General features: G+C 40.5%; 1 protein-coding gene across 3 annotated transcripts in view; it reads right to left on the bottom strand.

Moving 5' to 3' along the window:
* The window catches only part of LOC127439013 (protein NLRC5-like), a 72,861-nt gene extending 54,231 nt beyond the window's left edge, over nucleotides 1-18,630 (bottom strand). For 2 of the 3 annotated variants that reach the window (XM_051694979.1, XM_051694978.1), the window contains exons 1-3: nucleotides 18,499-18,630; nucleotides 16,774-16,878; nucleotides 15,039-15,143 (exon numbers count right to left, since the gene is read on the bottom strand). In XM_051694979.1, coding sequence (XP_051550939.1) covers nucleotides 15,039-15,143; nucleotides 16,774-16,878; nucleotides 18,499-18,557 — 269 coding nt within the window. In that variant the 5' untranslated portion in view covers nucleotides 18,558-18,630. The remainder of the gene's footprint in view (nucleotides 1-15,038; nucleotides 15,144-16,773; nucleotides 16,879-18,498) is intronic. The other variant, XM_051694980.1, reaches the window with a different exon arrangement.
* Nucleotides 18,631-18,679: the final 49 nt, after the last annotated feature.

Below are 18,679 nucleotides of genomic sequence, written 5' to 3'. Positions count from 1 at the left end.
TCAACTGGGAAAAGAGCAAGCTCCTCCCAGTTCAGAGCATCTCTTTTCTCGGTTTGGAGTTGGACTCGGTCTCCTTGACGGCGCGCCTTACGAACGAGCATGCCCAGTCGGTGCTGGCCTGTTTGAAGGTGTTCAAACAGAAAACAGCGGTTCCACTGAAACTTTTTCAGAGGCTCCTGGGGCATATGGCATCCTCGGCGGTGGCCACCCCGCTCGGGTTGATGCATATGAGGCCGCTTCAGCACTGGTTCCAGACTCGAGTCCCGAGATGGGCATGGCGCCACGGGACACGTCGCGTGGTCATCACGCCAGTCTATCACCATCTTTTCAGCCCTTGGACCGACCTCTCGTTTCTACGGGCAGGTGTTCCTCTAGAACTGGTCTCCAGGCACGTTGTGGTCACGACAGACACCTCCAAAACGGGCTGGGGTGCTGTTTGCAACAGGCACGCAGCCGCCGGCCTCTGGACGGGTCTGCGACTGCATTAGCACATCAACTGCCTCGAGTTGTTGGCAATTCTGCTCGCCCTGCAGAGGTTTCGGCCGTTGATCCAGGGCAAGCACGTGTTAATTCAGACAGACAACACGACAACGTTAGCATATGTCAACCGCCAAGGCAGTCTGCACTCTCATTGTATGTCACAACTCGCCCGCCGTCTCCTCCTCTGGAGTCAGCAGCACTTCAAGTCGCTGCAAGCCACTCACATCCCGGGCAACCTCAACACTACAGTGGACGCGTTGTCACGACAGGTTACCCTCAGGGGAGAGTGGAGACTCCACCCTCAGGTGGTCCAGCTGATTTGGAGTCGATTCAACAGGCACAGGTGCACCTGTTCGCCTCCCAAGAATCCTCCCCACTGCCCGCTCTGGTACGCCCTGACCGAGGCCCCCCTCGGCATAGATGTGCTGGCACACAGCTGGCCCCCTGGCATACGCAAATATGCGTTTCCCCCAGTGAGCTTGCTTGCAGAGACCCTGTGCAAGATCAGGGAGGACAAGGAGCAGGTTGTCATGGTAGCACCCTACTGGCCCACCCAGACGTGGTGCTCGGACCTCACGCTCCTCACGGCAGCTCCCCCCTGGCAAATTCCCCGGAGGAAGGACTTTCTTTCTCAGGTCTGGACGGGGCACCATCTGGCACCCGCACCCAGACCTCTGGAATCTCCATGTCTCTATGAGGCGCCTGTATGCCTTTAAGTGGCATCTGTTCGCTAAGTGGTGTTCTTCCTGTCGGGAAGACCCCCAGAGATGTGCAGTCAGATCAGTGCTTTCCTTCCTGCAGGAGAGGTTGGAAGGGAGGCTGTCCCCTTCCACCTTGAAGGTGTATGTTGCCGCCATAGCAGCAGTCGATGATAAGTCCTTAGGGAAGCACGACTTGATCATCAGGTTCCTAAGAGGTGCCTGGAGGCTGAATCCCTCCAGACCGCGCCTCGTTCCCTCATCGGACCTCTCTGTAGTTCTTCAGGGTCTACAGAGCCCCCTTTGAGCCTTTGCAGTCAGCCGAGCTTAAGGCACTCTCCTTGAAGACTGCCCTTCTGACCGCACTCACTTCCATCAAGAGGGTAGGTGACCTGCAAGCGTTCTCTGTCAGTGAAACGTTAGGGGCAAGGACTTCCTGTTCAAAAGAAAACCAGGGAGGGGCTCTCTCAGGTGGAAGTGACCAATGGGCCAAATGTCTGAGACCGAATCCGTAATAATAAAACAAAATCTTGTGTAGGCCTAGCCCACCTTTGTCAATCAGCCTATGTAATTTATTGAAATGTAGTCTGGGACGTTTACCATTCCAAATGAAGGACTTCGCTATGCTATCAAATTGCTTGAAATAAGAGAGGGGGACATCTATAGGGAGAGATTGTAACAGGTAGTTGAATTTTGGAATACAATTCATTTTAATAACATTAACCTTCCCTATCATCGATAAATGTAATGAAGCCCACCTGTCCACATCGCTTGAAAACCTTTTTATTAAAGGGTCAAAATGAACTTTAAGTAAATCAGACAAATTTGCTGGGAATAAAATACCCAAATACTTAATGCCCTGTTTGGGCCACTGGAAGGCGCCTGGCTGAAAGGCCGTCACTGGACAGTATGCTCTCAAAGCCAAAGCTTCGGATTTAGACCAATTGACGTTGTATCCTGAGAACTTGGAAAAGGAATTAATCATTCTGTGGAGGCAAGGCATAGATCTAGTATGGTCAGAGACGAATAATAAAATATCATCCACGTAAAGCAGAAGCTTATGTGCCACACCTCCCGCCACCACCCCTGGAAAATCATCTTCCTTTCTTATTGCGGCTGCTAATGGTTCCAGGGCAAGACAGAACAATAATGGGGAAAGAGGACAACCCTACCGAGTGCCCCTATTCAGAGTAAAATAATCTGAAATTAATCTGTTTGTTTGTACTGCTGCTACACGGTGTCTATAAAGTAACTTATTCCAACCAATAAATGTACTCCCAAACCCATACATTTCCAAAATCTTAAAAAGATAATCGAATTCTACCATATCAAACGCCTTTTCGGTGTCAAGTGAGATGACAGTGACCATAGACTTATCATTCGACACTGACCACATTGATGAAACACCTTATATTATCAGAAGAGCTACGACCCCGAATAAACCCACCTGATCTATATGTATAAGAGATGTCATAACTTTACTTAATCAGTTAGCCAAAATTTTTGACAATATTTTTACATCTAGCTGGATCAGGGAAATTGGAAGGTAACTTTTACACCCGCTTGGATCTTTGTCCTTTTTAAGAATCAGACTGATCCGGGCTTGTGTCATGGTTGGGGGAAACGTTCCATTCTTTAGTGATTCCGTATAAACTTCTAACAAGTGGAGCCAGTTCTGTAGCATAAGATCTAAAAAATTCAGTGGCAAAGCCATCTGGCCCCGGAGGCTTGCCTGTAGGTAAGGCCTTAATTACCTCGTCAAGCCCCTCCAGTGTTATCTCAGAATCAAGAGAATTTTTTTGTTCAGTCGTCAATTTAGGGAGATCTAATGGTTCCACAAAGTTCCTAATATCTTCATCGGTAGATGAAGACGTGGAACTATAAAGATCAAGATAGAATTCTTTAAAAGCATTACTAATATCAATGGCTGAGGTAAATATTTCACCACCAGCAGATTTCACTGAGGGAATGGTAGAAAAAGACTCTCTCTGTTTTATATATCTAGCCAGAAGTTTTCCTGCCCTGAATAACCAAAACTCCACCTTTCGTGACAAAATAGTATTATATCTGTATTTCAAACAAGTAAATTCTCTGAGGCCATCAGACGACATTCAGTGTTTCAGCTCTGCCTCAGCACTTTTAATATTCTCTTCCAACTCCATGAGTTCTCATGCTTTGGATTTTTTGGTGAATGAGGCATACTGTATGATCCGACCACTAAGAACTACCTTAAGTGCCTCCAAAGCCATGCCCACAGAGGATACTGATGACCAGTTGGTCACCATATAGACATTGATTTCAGCCTTTAACATTTGTTGGAATTCAGGATTTTGCAAAAAGGATACATTAAAGCGCCAACTATATGATTTCTTTTTCTCTGTATGTGGCAACACCCCTAAACTCACCAGGGCGTGATCTGAGACTAAAATGTTTCCAATTGAGCAGTCAACAACATATGAAATGAGAGATTTAGATATATATAAAAAAAATCTATTCTAGAATAAATCTTATGGACTGATGAAAAAAAATTATAGCCCCTACCAGATGGGTTCAAATGTCTCCAAATATCTGTAAGACCAAGATTTTTACACATCCTGTGAAGCATCAATGTTGCTCTAGGGGGCTTGCACACTTTTGCTTCACTATGATCAAGGACTGAGTCCATCAAAAGATTAAAGTCTCCTCGCAATATTATATCATGAGGGGTACCAGCGGCTTGCAACATCCCTTCAAGATCTATAAAAAAGCCCTGATCATCAGCATTAGGTGCGTAGATATTAGCCAAAATCAACCTTTGCCCCTGAATTTCAGCTAAAACAATAATGAATCTTCCTAATTTATCTTTAATCTGTTTGAGACATTTGAATTGTAGATGTTTATTAATCAATATAATGACTCCCCTACTCTTGAGCCAGCACTAAAGAAAACATGTCCACCCCATATCTTCCCAAATTTTTCAGCTTCCTGCGGAGAAAGGTGCATTTCTTGAAGAAACACATCATATTTTTTATGCTTAAGAAAATAAATAACCTTCCTTCTTTTTATGGGGTGCCCCAACCCATTCACATTCCATATGGAAAGAGATAACCTACTCATAATAACATTTGACATATTGATAAAAAAAATATTAATTGTGTGTCAAAAACAAGATTATACAGACCACATTCCCCATTAGTGCAACAATCAAACCCCGAGCTTCCCCCCGAACAAAACAAACAGAAAAAAGAAAAACGTGCGCATTAACCCCATGCATGAGAGCGCCAACTGGTGTCGATCCCTCTAAATTCAAAAGGTCCATGTGCACCTACGAGAACCCCCAACAACTTTGCCATTGGATTGCTCAAGTCCGTTGCTTCTGCACAAATTTTGTGAGGCAAAATTACATAACAGAAAATACTCTGTAAAACAAACCCCAGCCAACAGGCAGAATAAACACAGAAACATGTAGATTAATTCACAGAACTGTCTTGAAGGTGTGTTCCTCCACAAAACAAACTCCAGCTGATATAAAGCCATTCAGTTTCCTCGGACAGACAGACAATTGTTCAGTGAGCCAGCTGTTATGAGTGCAGCAGATGATGTAATCATTCTACTGTCCCTTAAAAATACTCCACAAAAACAAACTCCAGCCAACAGGAGGCATAAGCACAAAGAGCGAACAGATCCATCCACAACTGTCCCAAAGAAGTGTTATTCCACAAAACCAACTCCAGCCGCTAGGCGAAACCAGCATGAAAAGAAACAAAACAGGCATCTCGGTTCCTTGGATGATCAAGAGTCAAATTCACTCGGAGGCCGCGTAAAAAAAAATACACCATGACTTACTCAGTCCATCGACTTTATAAAAGACGTCCTTTATGTGAGCATGTAGATATTTTGCGGTCAACAATAGTGTCTCTTCTCAATCTGGCTGGGAACTTCAGTGTAAAAAATGATCTTATGTCAATGCAAATGTTTCTTGAATGAAGTGTCATTCTACAAAACAAACTCCAGCCGCTAGGCAGACCCAATGTAAAAAGAAACAAAAAATGGCGCCCAGCTTCCTCAGACAATTGTAGGGCCTTAGCCCACTCAAAATGGCAGCAGAGACCGCATTGCCCTTTGTTCTATAATCAAAGGAATGACATTGAACTCAGTTTCCCAGGATCCTTCACAAATTCACAACTGGATGCGAAGTCCCGCCCATGGACCCAGTCTCAAACGCCATTGGTCAAAAGCGGCCTACAACCGATGGCATCATCTTGTCAATAAAACCAGCGGACAGATGTAGTTCGGCCTCTCTGTGCTAAGCTCTGCCTGGCTGTTAAGGGACATCTGTACTGTGCACGTACTGAAGGAGTTTCCCCTCCGTTTTGGACTGAGAACAAAGAGACCATGTTTTTCTAACCTCACCATTTGGCCACGGTAGAGTAAGATTAACTTAGCTTTGTTCAAGTCTTATAGTATACTTATAACAACCGGTTCAGTTTCACTGTAAAGCAACAGTGAATTTATTTTGAAAAACGGAAAGGCGATCAGTTTCCCTTCTCCCTCTTTTTCATTCAACGTTGACTACCTTCTGCATTCTTCTCTATCACTGGATCCGAAGAATAAAGCAGAGACGCGTCTTTTCGCTGATGCGCGTAAGACAAGGGATCATCCAGACCGTTTCTCCTGGCCGCTCAGTGCAACAGGAATTCCAACGGACAACCCTACTGAAATCACACAGGATTTCCCAAGTAAGGCTTGATATCTGGGCAAATTTAGTTTAGAAACTGTGATTTTTCTTGCGAAACTAAATCGTATTTTTTATTCTAAATGCTGATGTTTTGAGTATATTTGTATGTTAAACTCTGCTCGCTGTTTGCTGTTTCGAGTTGGGAGATTTGCATTTAGTTTTCTTTTGGGATTACGTTTGTTTTGTTGAGTGATCTGAACTAGTAATTCAGTCCCGCTGTTACGAACGGTTACCCTTAATTAAATTGCATGCACTTTTCCTCACTCTCTCGCTCTCATTCTCTCTCTCTCACTGATATTCATTGAGTGAGCGGCGCCACGGTTTATGTTCGACTCAGGCTGGTGAACCAAATTCTCCCGCCTGTTTCGTCAGTTCCTTTGTGTGTCCGCTCATTTCCACCCTCACGTGGTATCAGCTCCATTTTGGATCTAACCTCCATTTTGAACCTGATCCTCCATTTTGATTCCTTTGTTACCGCATCTGGACACAGACACACACACTCATACACACACACACACACACACACACACACACACACACACACACACACACACTAGCATATAGCTCCACTGTTAGTTTAGGATTTCCTTGATTTATTTTTGGATTATATTCGGATAGTATTGACTGTGTTCGCTACTGCTTGATTATAATAAATCTTGTTATATTATAATAAGTACTCCTGTTTGTTTTGTTTGAATATTGTGTTGAAGCCAACCTCTGCCACGTCAAGAACTCCCAAGTTACCTCAGAGTACTGTTATTTTATTGGTGTTAGAAACTAACTGTAACTAGATTACTATTAGATTTGTATAGCAATAATTTAACTAGTTTTTCCCCTTTTTGATTATTCTGATTAACAATTAAGATACTCAACCTACAGGGTAGATTTTGTTTTGTGAGACTCAATCAGTAATTTGCTATAATTTTTCTCTTTTCAAAGAGTGGTGCCCTGAGAATAGAATTTAATGAGTTAAATTCTATATAATTATTATTTTATTATTATTTAATTATTCCATAATTAATAACAATTAATTATTGATTATTTCTGATAGTAAAACGGATTTAAACAACCAGTAGCACCTACACAATCGAGTGTATGTTCAGCGAGTCAAACCACTAATATAAGAAACATCAAATGGCTTACTCACTCCAATGTATTTATGAAGGAAAGTGCCTGTTTGGACATGTAAATACTTTGCAACCATCCTTCGTTTCTATTCTCAGTTTGGCCGGAAACATCAATGCAAAAGCGATCTTCCTTTGATGTAAAAGTTTCTTACATTCCTTGAACCGATCGCGTTTCTCTCTTGTTGAATTCGCAAAGTCCGGGAACAAGAAAATATTGTGATTCTTCCAAGAAAGCTTTCCTTTGCTCCTCGCCTGGTGCAATATCGGATGATCTCAGAAATTTGGCCAGGATTGATAGGGGCATGTGAGCTCGCTCGATTTCCAGTTTATGGCCTGTTATGTCAAGCAGACTCAGGAAATGCTCGTCCAGGAATTTCACCATATCTCTGCCCTCTTCATGCTCAGGAATTTTATTTTCAAGATATTCATATATATTTTCAGCTCATATTTTCAAGATATTCCAGTTTTCCAAAATGTTTTCCAAGTTTGTTTTGGATGCGGGCGGATTATCACATAATTCCCTTTCCGTTGACTCCAAATAATCGATTTGTTTCTCAACATCTGTAACTCTTGTGACCAACTCAGAGAATTTTGTTTCCATCGCCGTAATCGATCGACATATTACAGTGAGATCCTCCAAGTCAGCAACAACCTTCGTCAGCATCACCGAGATGTTGATGCTGAATGTCTTCTCCCGACGTGCTTTCCAAATCGAGTCCCCAGCTCGCAGGCCCATCAGATGTTTCAGCTTGAACACATAAGTGTTTTTAATGTCTCCAGAGTCTGAGGATTTTGACTTCTTTGCCATGTTTACCTCAAAGAGCAAATATGTAATTGGATGTATCGAATCTCACCAGATTATAACATGAAAATAATTTAAAAACTAGCAAAGTGCGCAGAGCTTGTGATTCACACGTCTGCTTCTTGCATGGCGTCACGTGTTCCCTACTCCTTTTAAAATAATTTTAAGAATTGTATGTTTTTGCAGATGTGCATGTGATATTTTCTGCATGGTCACTAGTGACCAGGGGCAGTGCCAGGATTTTCTCTGGGTTGGGTGTACAGTTAATAAAATATGCATTCATCTTCACTGTATTACAGCCAACTAAAAACAACTTGCTTCACAACTCGCTTTTGGCACCCCTCTGTGGACATTACACCTGGAAAATGAAGATCACACACCCAATAACTCTTACTGCTTATGCCACTGTGGGCAGTGTTTGGAATTTTGGTAAGCACAGACCAATTTTAGCTAAAGAAAAGAAAAGTCAACCTAAGAGTAATCAATTACAGTTTAACTAAAACAATCAGAACAAATGACTAGAAGCTACTTCTTCTAGTTCCTAAACTTTTTTTTTTTTTTTACATTACTGTCACCTATAGTTTAAATTGTTTCAATGTGTAATTTGTCTTTTCATGGAAATTATTCAACTTTTTTTTTGTGATTAACATTTTATTAATTTTCAAAAGAAAGAAAAACAAAACATATATACAATGAATCGACATTAACACCCACTACTTCCCCTCCCCGATCAAGAACCCCACCCCAAACGAACATCCCAGTGGTCTTACATAAGTACACACATTTACAGAGAATAAAATAATAAATAAATATATACATACACATACATACATACATATATACATATACACATATACGCATACACATATACATACATACACATACATACATAAACATACACACACACACACACACACACATAAATATATATATGCACACATACATACATACATACACATACACACATACATACACATACACTTATAATAAACATACAAATCTAAACTATACCTTTCTCTCCACAGACCCACTGCGAGAGCCCCCCAAAAACATCAAATATCTACCCCATTTTCCAATAAAAGAATCCCATATCCCCAGCCTTCTACATGATACCTCTTCGAAGGCTGCCACCCTTCCCATCTCTTTGCACCACTCCCGAATTGAGGGTGCTCCCACCGACTTCCAACCCCTTAAAACAATCTGCCTGCCTATCATCGCACTAGTGAGGATCCAATTATTTATGTATTTATCACCTACGTCGATGACCGCCCCATCACCCAAAACACAGAGTCTGGGGCAAAACGAAATCCGAATGCCCAACACGTCACACAGAACACTCTGTTCCTTCAACCAAAATTCCTGAATCTCAGCGCACCACCAAAAAACATGGGCCATGTCTCCTTCCTCTGATTGGCATCGCCAGCAGATGGGTGTCTTTAAGACCAAGCCTGTACAATTTAGAGGGGGTCCAACAGAACCGATGTAAAATCTTGAATTGTATAAGGCGCACCCTTGCATCTCTTGATGCAGTTTTTATGTTTTTTAAAATCCTAGCCCATTCTCTCTCCTCCAATTCCAGGTGTAAATCTTTCTCTCATAATCTCTTGAGAGTGGTTGAGACTCCGTCCCCCAGACTCTGAATTAATAAGGAGTAATACACTGATGCCTCATGGCCCTTTCCAAAAGCAGAAATCACCACTCCTAGAGTATCTGCTGCTTTAGGCTGGTGTATGCTACTCCCAAAAATAGTACAGAGCAAATGGCGTAACTGAAGATACCTAAAAAACTGAGATCTGGGGATCCCAAAATATTGAACCAGATTTTCAAAGGATCTCATCACACCGCTCTCGTAAAGATCACAGAGTGAATTAACCCCCCTCGCAATCCACTCTGACCAACAAAAAGGGGACTTATCAATGCATAGTTTAGGATTTAGCCATAGGCTCGAGGCAACATTTAGATACATATCTGAATTAAACACTCTGGACACTTTTGTCCATACTGAGTGCAAATGTGAAATAATGGGGTGTGATTTAACTTCTCTGTTTAGTTTGATGGAAAGGCTGTGCAATGGCAAAATAGGGGCAAGGAGTTCTTGTTCAATGCAGAACCAGGGAGGGGCTCTTTCAGGTGGAAGCGACCAATGAGCCAAATGTCTGAGACTGAATGCATAATAATAAAACAAAATCTTGGGTAGGCCTAGCCCACCTTTGTCAATCGGCCTATGTAATTTATTGAAATGTACTCTGGGGCGCTTACCACTCCAAATGAAAGACTTCGCTATGCTATCAAATTGCTTAAAATAAGAGAGGGGGACATCTACAGGGAGAGACTGTAGCAAGTAGTTAAATTTTGGAATACAGTTCATTTTAATAACATTAACCTTCCCAATCATCGATAAATGTAATGAAACCCACCTGTCTACATCGCTCGAAAAACATTTTATTAAAGGATCAAAATTAAATCAGACAAATTTGTTGGGAATAAAATGCCCAAATACTTAATGCCCTGTTTGGGCCACTGGAAGGCGCCTGGCTGGAAGGCCAATACTGGGCAGTATGCTGTCAAAGCCAAAGCTTCGGATTTAGACCAATTGACTTTGTATCCTGAGAACTTGGAAAAGGAATTAATCATTCTGTGGAGGCAAGGCATAGATCTAGTGGGATCGGAGACATATATTAAAATATCATCTGCATAAAGCAGAAGCTTATGCGCCACACCTCCCGCCATCACCCCAGGAAAATCATCATCTTTTCTTATTGCGGCTGCTAATGGTTCCAGGGCAAGACAGAACAATAATGGGGAAAGAGGGCAGCCCTGACGGGTGCCCCTATCCAGAGTAAAATAATCTGAAATGAATCCATTTGTTTGTACTGCTGCTACAGGGTGTTTATAAAGTAACTCAATCCAACCAATAAATGTACTCCCGAACCCATATATTTCCAAAATCTTAAAAAGATAATCCCATTCTACCATATCAAACGCCTTTTCGACATCAAGTGAGATGGCAGCGACCGGAGTCTGATCATTCGCCACTGACCACATGATGTTGATGAGACGCCTAATGTTGTCAGAAGAGCTGTGGCCCCGAATAAAGCCCACCTGATCTATATGTATAAGAGATGTCATAACCTTACTAAATCGGTTAACCAAAATTTTTGCCAGAATTTTTACATCTAGCTGGATCAGGTAAATTGGACGGTAACTTTTACACTCGCTTGGATCTTTGTCCTTTTTAAGAATCAGACTAATCCGGGCTTGTGTCATGGTTGGTGGAAGCTTTCCATTCTTTAATGATTCAGTATAAACTTATAACAAAAGTGGAGCCAGTTCTGTAGCATAGGATCTAAAAAATTCAGTGGCAAAACCATCTAGCCCCGGAGCCTTACCAGTAGGTAGGGACTTGATTACCTCGTCAAGCTCCTCCAAGGTTATCTCAGAATCAAGAGAATTTTTTTGCTCATTCATCAGTTTAGGAAGATCTAATGGTTCCACAAAGTTCCTAATATCATCATCAGTAGACGAAGACGTGGAACTATAGAGATCAAGATAGAATTCTTTAAAAGCATTATTAATATCAATGGCTGAGGTAAAAATTTCACCACCAGCAGATTTCACTGAGGGAATAGTAGAAAAAGACTCTCTCTGCTTAACATATCTAGCCAAAAGCTTCCCTGCTTTGTCCCCTGACTCAAAGTATGACTGTCTTGCCCTGAACAACCAAAACTCCACGACAGAATAGTATTATACCTGTATTTCAATCGGGTCAATTCTCTGAGGCCATCAGATGACATACGGCGCTTCAGCTCTGCCTCGGCACTTTTAATATTTCCTTCCAACTCCACAAGTTCTCGTGCTTTGAATTTTTTGATAAATGAGGCATACTGTATGATCCGGCCTCTAAGAACCGCCTTAAGTGCCTCCCAAGCCACGCCCACAGAGGATACCGAGGACCAGTTGGTCTCCATATAGACACTGATTACAGTCTTTAACATTTGTTGAAAATCAGGATTTTGCAAAAAGGATACATTAAAGCGCCAATTATATGATTTCCTTTTCTCTGTATGTGGCAATATCTCTAAACTCACCAGGGCGTGATCTGAGACTAAGATATTTCCAATTGAGCAATCAACAACAGATGAAATGAGGGAATAGACAAAAAAAAAATCTATTCTAGAGTAAATCTTATGAACTGATGAAAAAAATGTATAGATGTGTTCAAAAGTCGCCAGATATCTACAAGACCAAGATTTTTACAGATCTTGTGAAGTGTCAATGTAGCTCTAGGGGGCTTACACACTTTTGCTTCACTGTGATCAAGGACTGAGTCCATCAAAAGATTAAAGTCTCCTCCCAATATTATATCATGAGGGGTACCAGCAGCTTGCAACATCCCTTCAAGATCTATAAAAAGCCCTGATCATCAGCGTTAGGTGCGTATATATTAGCCAAAATCATCCTTTGCCCCTGAATTTCTCCTAACACAACAATGACTCTTCCTAATTTATCTTTAATCTGTTTGAGACATTTGAATTGTAGATGTTTATTAATCAATATAATGACTCCCTTGCTCTTACTTGAGCCAGCACTAAAGAAAACATGCCCACCCCATATCTTCCCAAATTTTTCAGCTTCTTGCGGGGAAAGATGCGTTTCTTGAAGAAACACTATATCACATTTCTTGCGCTTAAGAACAGAAATAACCTTCCTTCTTTTTATGGGGTGCCCCAACCCATTTACATTCCATGTGGAGAGAGATAATCCATTCATATTAACATTTGACATATAGATATAATAAAAAAAAATAAAAAAAATGAGTGTGTCAAAAAAAAATTACACAGACCACTTTCCCCATTAATGCAACAATCAAACCCCGAACTTCCCCCGGAACAAAACAAACAGAAATAAGAAAAACATACGCATTAACCCCACGCATGAAAGCACCAACCGGCGACAATCCCTTCAAACTCAAAGAGTCCATGTACGCCTACGAGAGCCCTCGCGACAACTTTGCCATCGGAATGCTCGAGTCCGGTGCTTCTGCACAAACTTTGTGAGACACAATTACAATAACAGAAAATACTTTGTAAAACAGACCCCAGCCAACAGGCAGAATAACAGAAAAAACATGTAGATTCATTCACAGAACTGTCTTGAAGGTGTGTTCCTCCTCAAAATAAACTCCAGCTGATATAAAACCGTTCAGTTTCCTCGGACAGACAAACAATTGTTCAGTGAACTGGCTGTTATGAGTGCAGCAGATGAGGTAATCATTCTACTAGGAGGCATAAGCACAAAGAACAAACATATTTAACCACAACTGTCCCGAAGTTGTGTAATTCCACAAAACAAGCTCCAGCCGTTAGGAAGAGCCAGTGCGAAAAACAAAACCGGTATCCCGGTTCCTCAGATGATCAAGAGCCAAACTAATTTGGAGGCCGCGCAAAAAAACAAACAAAAAACAAAAACAAAAAAAAACACCATAACTTACTCAGCCCGTCAACTTTACAAAAGACGTCCTTTATGTGAGCATATAGATATCCTGTGGTCATCCAAAGTGTCCATTCTCGATCTGGCCGGGAACTTCAGTGTAAAAAAAAATCTTCCGTCAATGCAAAATCTCTCAATCTCAAAATTTCTTGGAGTCATGCCGTAAAACAAACTCCAGCCGCTAGGCGGAGTCAACACGAAAAGAAACAAAAATGGCACCCAGCTTCCTCAGATAATAGAGTTCCTGAACCGCGAGTCAGTCCACTAATATAAGAAACATCAAGTGGCTTACTCCAATGTATTTATAGAGGAGAGTGCCTGTTTTTGACAAGTAAATACTTTGCGACCATTCTTTGTTTCTATTCTCAGTTTGGCCGGGAACATCAGAGCAAACGAGATCTTTTTCTGATGTAAGAGTTTCTTGCATTCCTTGAACCAATCGCGTTTCTCTCTTGTGGAATTCGCAAAGTCCGAGAACAAGAAAATACTATGGTTCTTCCAAGAAAGCTTCCCTTTGCTCCTCGCCTGGTGCAACACGAGATCTTTATCGGATGATTTCAGAAATTTGGCCAGAATGCATCGAGGTCTATCTCCCTCAGCAGTTCTCCGAGCAGGCACTCTGTGAGCTCGCTCGATTTCCAACCCGTGGCCCATTATGTCGAGCAGACTCGGGAAGAGCTCGTCCAGGAATTTCACCATATCTCTGCTCTCTTCATCCTCAGGAATTCCAACAATTCGTATGTTATTCCTTCGGCTCATATTTTTGAAATATTCCAGTTTTTCCAAAATTAATTCCAAGTCTGTTTTGGATGCGGGTGGATTAGCGGTTAATTCCCTTTCCGATGACTCAAGATAATCGATTCGTTTTTCAACTTCTGTCACTCTTGTAAACAACTCTGAGAATTTTGTTTTCATCGCCGTAATCGATCGACGTATTACAGCGAGATCCTCCAAGTCAGCAAGAACCTTCGTCAGCATCACTGACATGTTGGACAACTGACGCTGAATATCTTCTCCCGACGTGCCATCCAAATCGAGTCTCTGGTCCGCAGTCCCGTCAGAGGCCTCAGCTTGAACACGTAAGTGTCTTTTAATGTCTCCAGAGTCTGAGAATTTTGACTTCTTTGCCATATTTACCTCAAAGAGCAAGTATGTAATTGGGTGTATCAAATCTCACCGGATCACAACATGAAAATAATTAAAAAACCAGCAAAGTTCGCAGAGCTCGTGTCTCACACGTCTGTCTCTCGCATGGCGTCACGTGAACCCTCGAAATTATTCAACTTTTAATCTGAGGACAGAATTCAGAACATTCAGAAAAAGTACATATTTATTTTTTGTTTTTATACCCTTATCACCACTGAGAGCAGGAATTGCTTTTTGTGACCACAGAACTATTACATCTCAAGGCTTTCCAAACCTGGTCTTTGAACAACAATAAATAATGACACATGTGCAGTAATGGCACATTTTTACTCTGCTATATCAACTTATTCTCAGCATTCATCAGTACAGAAAGCGTTATTGGAAAATGCAGTTTTAAAATAACTACAAAATATTTGAATGAAACGCATAACATCACCACACTGATATGAACATAAACCTGCATTGTAATATCTAGATTTATTAATCAATGCCAACTGACTTTCGGTTTTGGCATCAAGTCCATATTCAACATATTGTACTGTTAAAATCTACTTTTTGTCAAGAAATGCATGAAATACCTTTTGGAAGCTGGTGGTGTTTCCTCACTGAAGTTCGGTACATCACCTTTCGAATGATCACTCTTTAGAGACACAGAGCTGAATCCAGGTGAACCTGATCTGTCACTAATTACACAAAGAGCAGAAACAAAAAGCATTTTACTACTTCTGTTTCATTTAAATTGATTTAGTCTTTACAAATGGTAATTAAGTACAGTTATATCCAATTACTGTATATACATTATTATTCTTGTCATGACTGGAAGGAGAAATTAGCTAACACAAAGCTATAATGCTAATGTTTGAATTGGACCCCTTTGTTATCTTTTGCTTTGTTTGATATTTCATTTGATGAAAACCAAAGTAACTTCATAATCTTGCTGTTTAAAGGGATAGTTCACCCAAAAAGGAAAATTGTCTCATTATTTACTCACCCTCATGCCATCCCAGATGTGTATGTCCTTCTTTATTCTGCAGAACACAATGACGAATTTTAGAAGAATATTTTAACTCTGTAGGTCCATACAATGCAAGTGAATGGTGATCAGAACTCCAAAAAGGAGTTAAAGTCACCATAAAAGTAATCCATACGACTCCAGTGGTTTAATCGATGTCTTCTGAAGAGATCTAGTTGGTTTTGGGTGAGAACAGACCTAAATATAATTCCTTTTTCAAAGTCCATCTTGCCATTGCAGTCTCTAGGCAGGATCATGATTTCAAGCTCTATTACACTTCCTAGTGCTTGATGCATGTGTAGAGCACTAGATGGTGCTATAGGAAGTGTAATCAAGCTTGAAATCACGATTGCCAAGGAGACTGCTGTCAAGATGTACAGTGAAAAAGGAGTTACATTTTGTTCTGTTCTCACCCAAAACAAACTGGATCACTTTTGAAGACATTGATTAAACCACTGGAGTCTTATGGATTGCTTTTATGGTGATTTTATCTCCTTCTTGGAGCTTTTGGAGTTCTGGTCACCATTAACTTGCATTGTATGGATCTACAGAAAAGAGATATTCTTCTAAAAATCTATTTTTTAGTGTTCTTCAGAAGTAAGAATAATTCACATCTGGGATGGCATGAGGTTGAGTAAATTATGAGATAATGTTCATTTTTAGGTGAACTATTCCTTTAAAGAGTCTCAACTGGATGGGGGCAAACTTCACCAAACTGTCCTAGAATCTTAATTTGTTCCATCCCTCTTCAAACATTAACCTTTATTAAAGAGACAATGTCAGAGTCTTTTTTATTTCAGAGAGCAACTACGTATATCAAGAGTTTGGACTCTGCTGGGATCCACTCCATGCTAAACTGCTTCACTTACATAATTCCACCTTGTAAATAAACACCACCAATGGAAACTTAATGCAACAGAGAAGAGGTATTCTGCCATGGAGGAGTCCTGTGCCATCAACTGAGTATTAACAGACTGCTGTACCATCTCTTGGGCAGAGGCTTCAAGATAAGCTGATGTGTTTATTTTCGCCTTCCCTAAACTCTTCTAAACTGACACTAAATGTTACCTACTAAATCAGTCTTGACAGAAAGTTTTCCCTCCTTTTTGCCCTCAACATCTTGAGCTTCTTCTCTTTGCTGATTGTCTTTGCTTTATATGTAAATTGTTTCATGATCTCAGTAAATGCTCCTGATGAAAAGTCAAAAGCCAAATAAATTGAAATGAATTGAATCCTCTGATAAATATTAGACAACCCCTTTGTAGCTCAATGACCAACTTTAAGAAACACACATGAAATACCTTTTGGTAGCTGCCGGTGTTTCCTCACTTAAGTTCGGTACATCACCTTTCGAATGATCACTCTTCAGAGACACAGAGCTGAATACAGGTGAGTCTGGCCTTTTACTAATGACACAAAGAGCAGAGAGAACATTTCACCACAGGAGGTATTTCAGTCTCATTTTGAAAAGATTTAGGGATAACAAATTGGTTTGCATTGTTTTTTCTGCAACAAGTGCAGGAAATTTAAATCAGGACATACTAGAGAAGGAATAGGATGTAACTGTCCAGTAAAAACATGGCAGACTGAAGGCCCTATGCCCCAAATACCACCAAAAACTCCACTGGGATAAACTACACCAGTGTTTTTTGGATGAATGTCACCCTACCTTTTTCTTAACCAAGAAAATTGTGCATTTTGGTGCAGCCAACAGGTTGTTCTGACTGTTCAAGTCAGTCAGTATAAGAAGACAGCCAAACTGCCATTTATTGGCAAACATTAATAGAAACCATGCATAGGCCAATCGTTTTTAAACATTGCATTGAAAAGGGTTATTTTTAGAGAGCTACTTTAAATTCAAACAATTAATTGAGGAAAATGCAGATAATCAGCATATTACAAGTCTACATTAAAGGGATAGTTCACCCAAAAATCACATAAAGGAAACATAAAAGTCATCCATACAACTCCAGTGGTTAATCCATATCTTCAGAAGTTATATGATAGGGGTGAGTGAGAAACAGATAAAAATTGAAGTCCTATTTTATTCTAAATCTCCACTTTCACTTTTACATCTGAAAGTCACACGTGGTGCCTGTTTATTTTCACATTCACATCTGAAATTGAAAGTTAAAGTGGAGAATTAGGGTAAAAAAAGACTTAAATATTGATCTTTTTGTCACTCACACCTATCATATCACTTCTAAAGACATGGATTTAACCTCTGGAGTCGTATGGATTACTTTTATGTTTCCTATATGTGATATTAGGTGCTACAAAGTTCTGGTCACCATTCACTTGCATAGTATGGACCTACAGAGCTGAAATATTCTTCTAAAAATCTTTGTTTGTGTTCTGCTGAAGAAAGAAAGTCATACACATCTGGGATGGCATGAGGGTGAGTAACTGATGAGATAATTGTTATTTTTGGGTGAACTATCTCTTTAAAGCTGGTGGCCAGTGGCATCATATTGTTCATCACTGTTTGTTCAACTACAATATAAACACCCCTTGTATCATATTTGCCAGTAAATCAGTGACAAAATACAATCTAATACCTATTTCCTGCAATTCCCTTTTGGACTCTGGACCTGACAAGCTAATTTCCCTCCTCCTCCTCATTCCTGAGTGTTTCTCTTTGTCTTAAAGTCCATGGACTCCAATAAACTGACACGAATTTGTATCTGTTGATGATCTGGGCTTGATCACTTCTTATGATCACATAAGTCACATGAAAAGAATCTCGTAAAGCCTCTTGCTGATAAGTCAAAATCAAACAAATTGTAATGATTCACATTTGATTTGTTAAACATTTATCAATGTTGATGGCAAGTTTGAGAAACAAAACTCTAATCTTTAATGATAAATATTTAGCAAAAAAACAAAACAAAACAAAACAACAACAACAACAACAAAGAAAACATGTACAACATTGGATGTTGCAATAGTGTGAAAAATAGTCCTTGATAGTGAGGTTTGGGGGGTTACCGTTTAACATGATTAATCATAAAGAGAAACCATCTTACCTCTGTTCCTCTGAGAGACTCATCTCAGAGGTAGATTTCTGTCTTCGCTTCTTTGACATCACTTCAGCAATGTGTCCATGGCATAAGGCTCAGCACTGGCATCTTTGGGTTGGTGAAGCCACTTTGAATGACCTAGAGATGACCATATTTAACTGTGTTCAATAACATGGCAGATCAGGAT

The sequence above is a fragment of the Myxocyprinus asiaticus genome, chromosome 50 (genome assembly GCF_019703515.2).
Source record: "Myxocyprinus asiaticus isolate MX2 ecotype Aquarium Trade chromosome 50, UBuf_Myxa_2, whole genome shotgun sequence".
In the NCBI taxonomy this organism is placed as follows: Eukaryota; Metazoa; Chordata; class Actinopteri; order Cypriniformes; family Catostomidae; genus Myxocyprinus; species Myxocyprinus asiaticus.
Note: the sequence above shows the minus strand (reverse complement) of the source record. Positions and strands in the feature narration are given on the sequence as shown.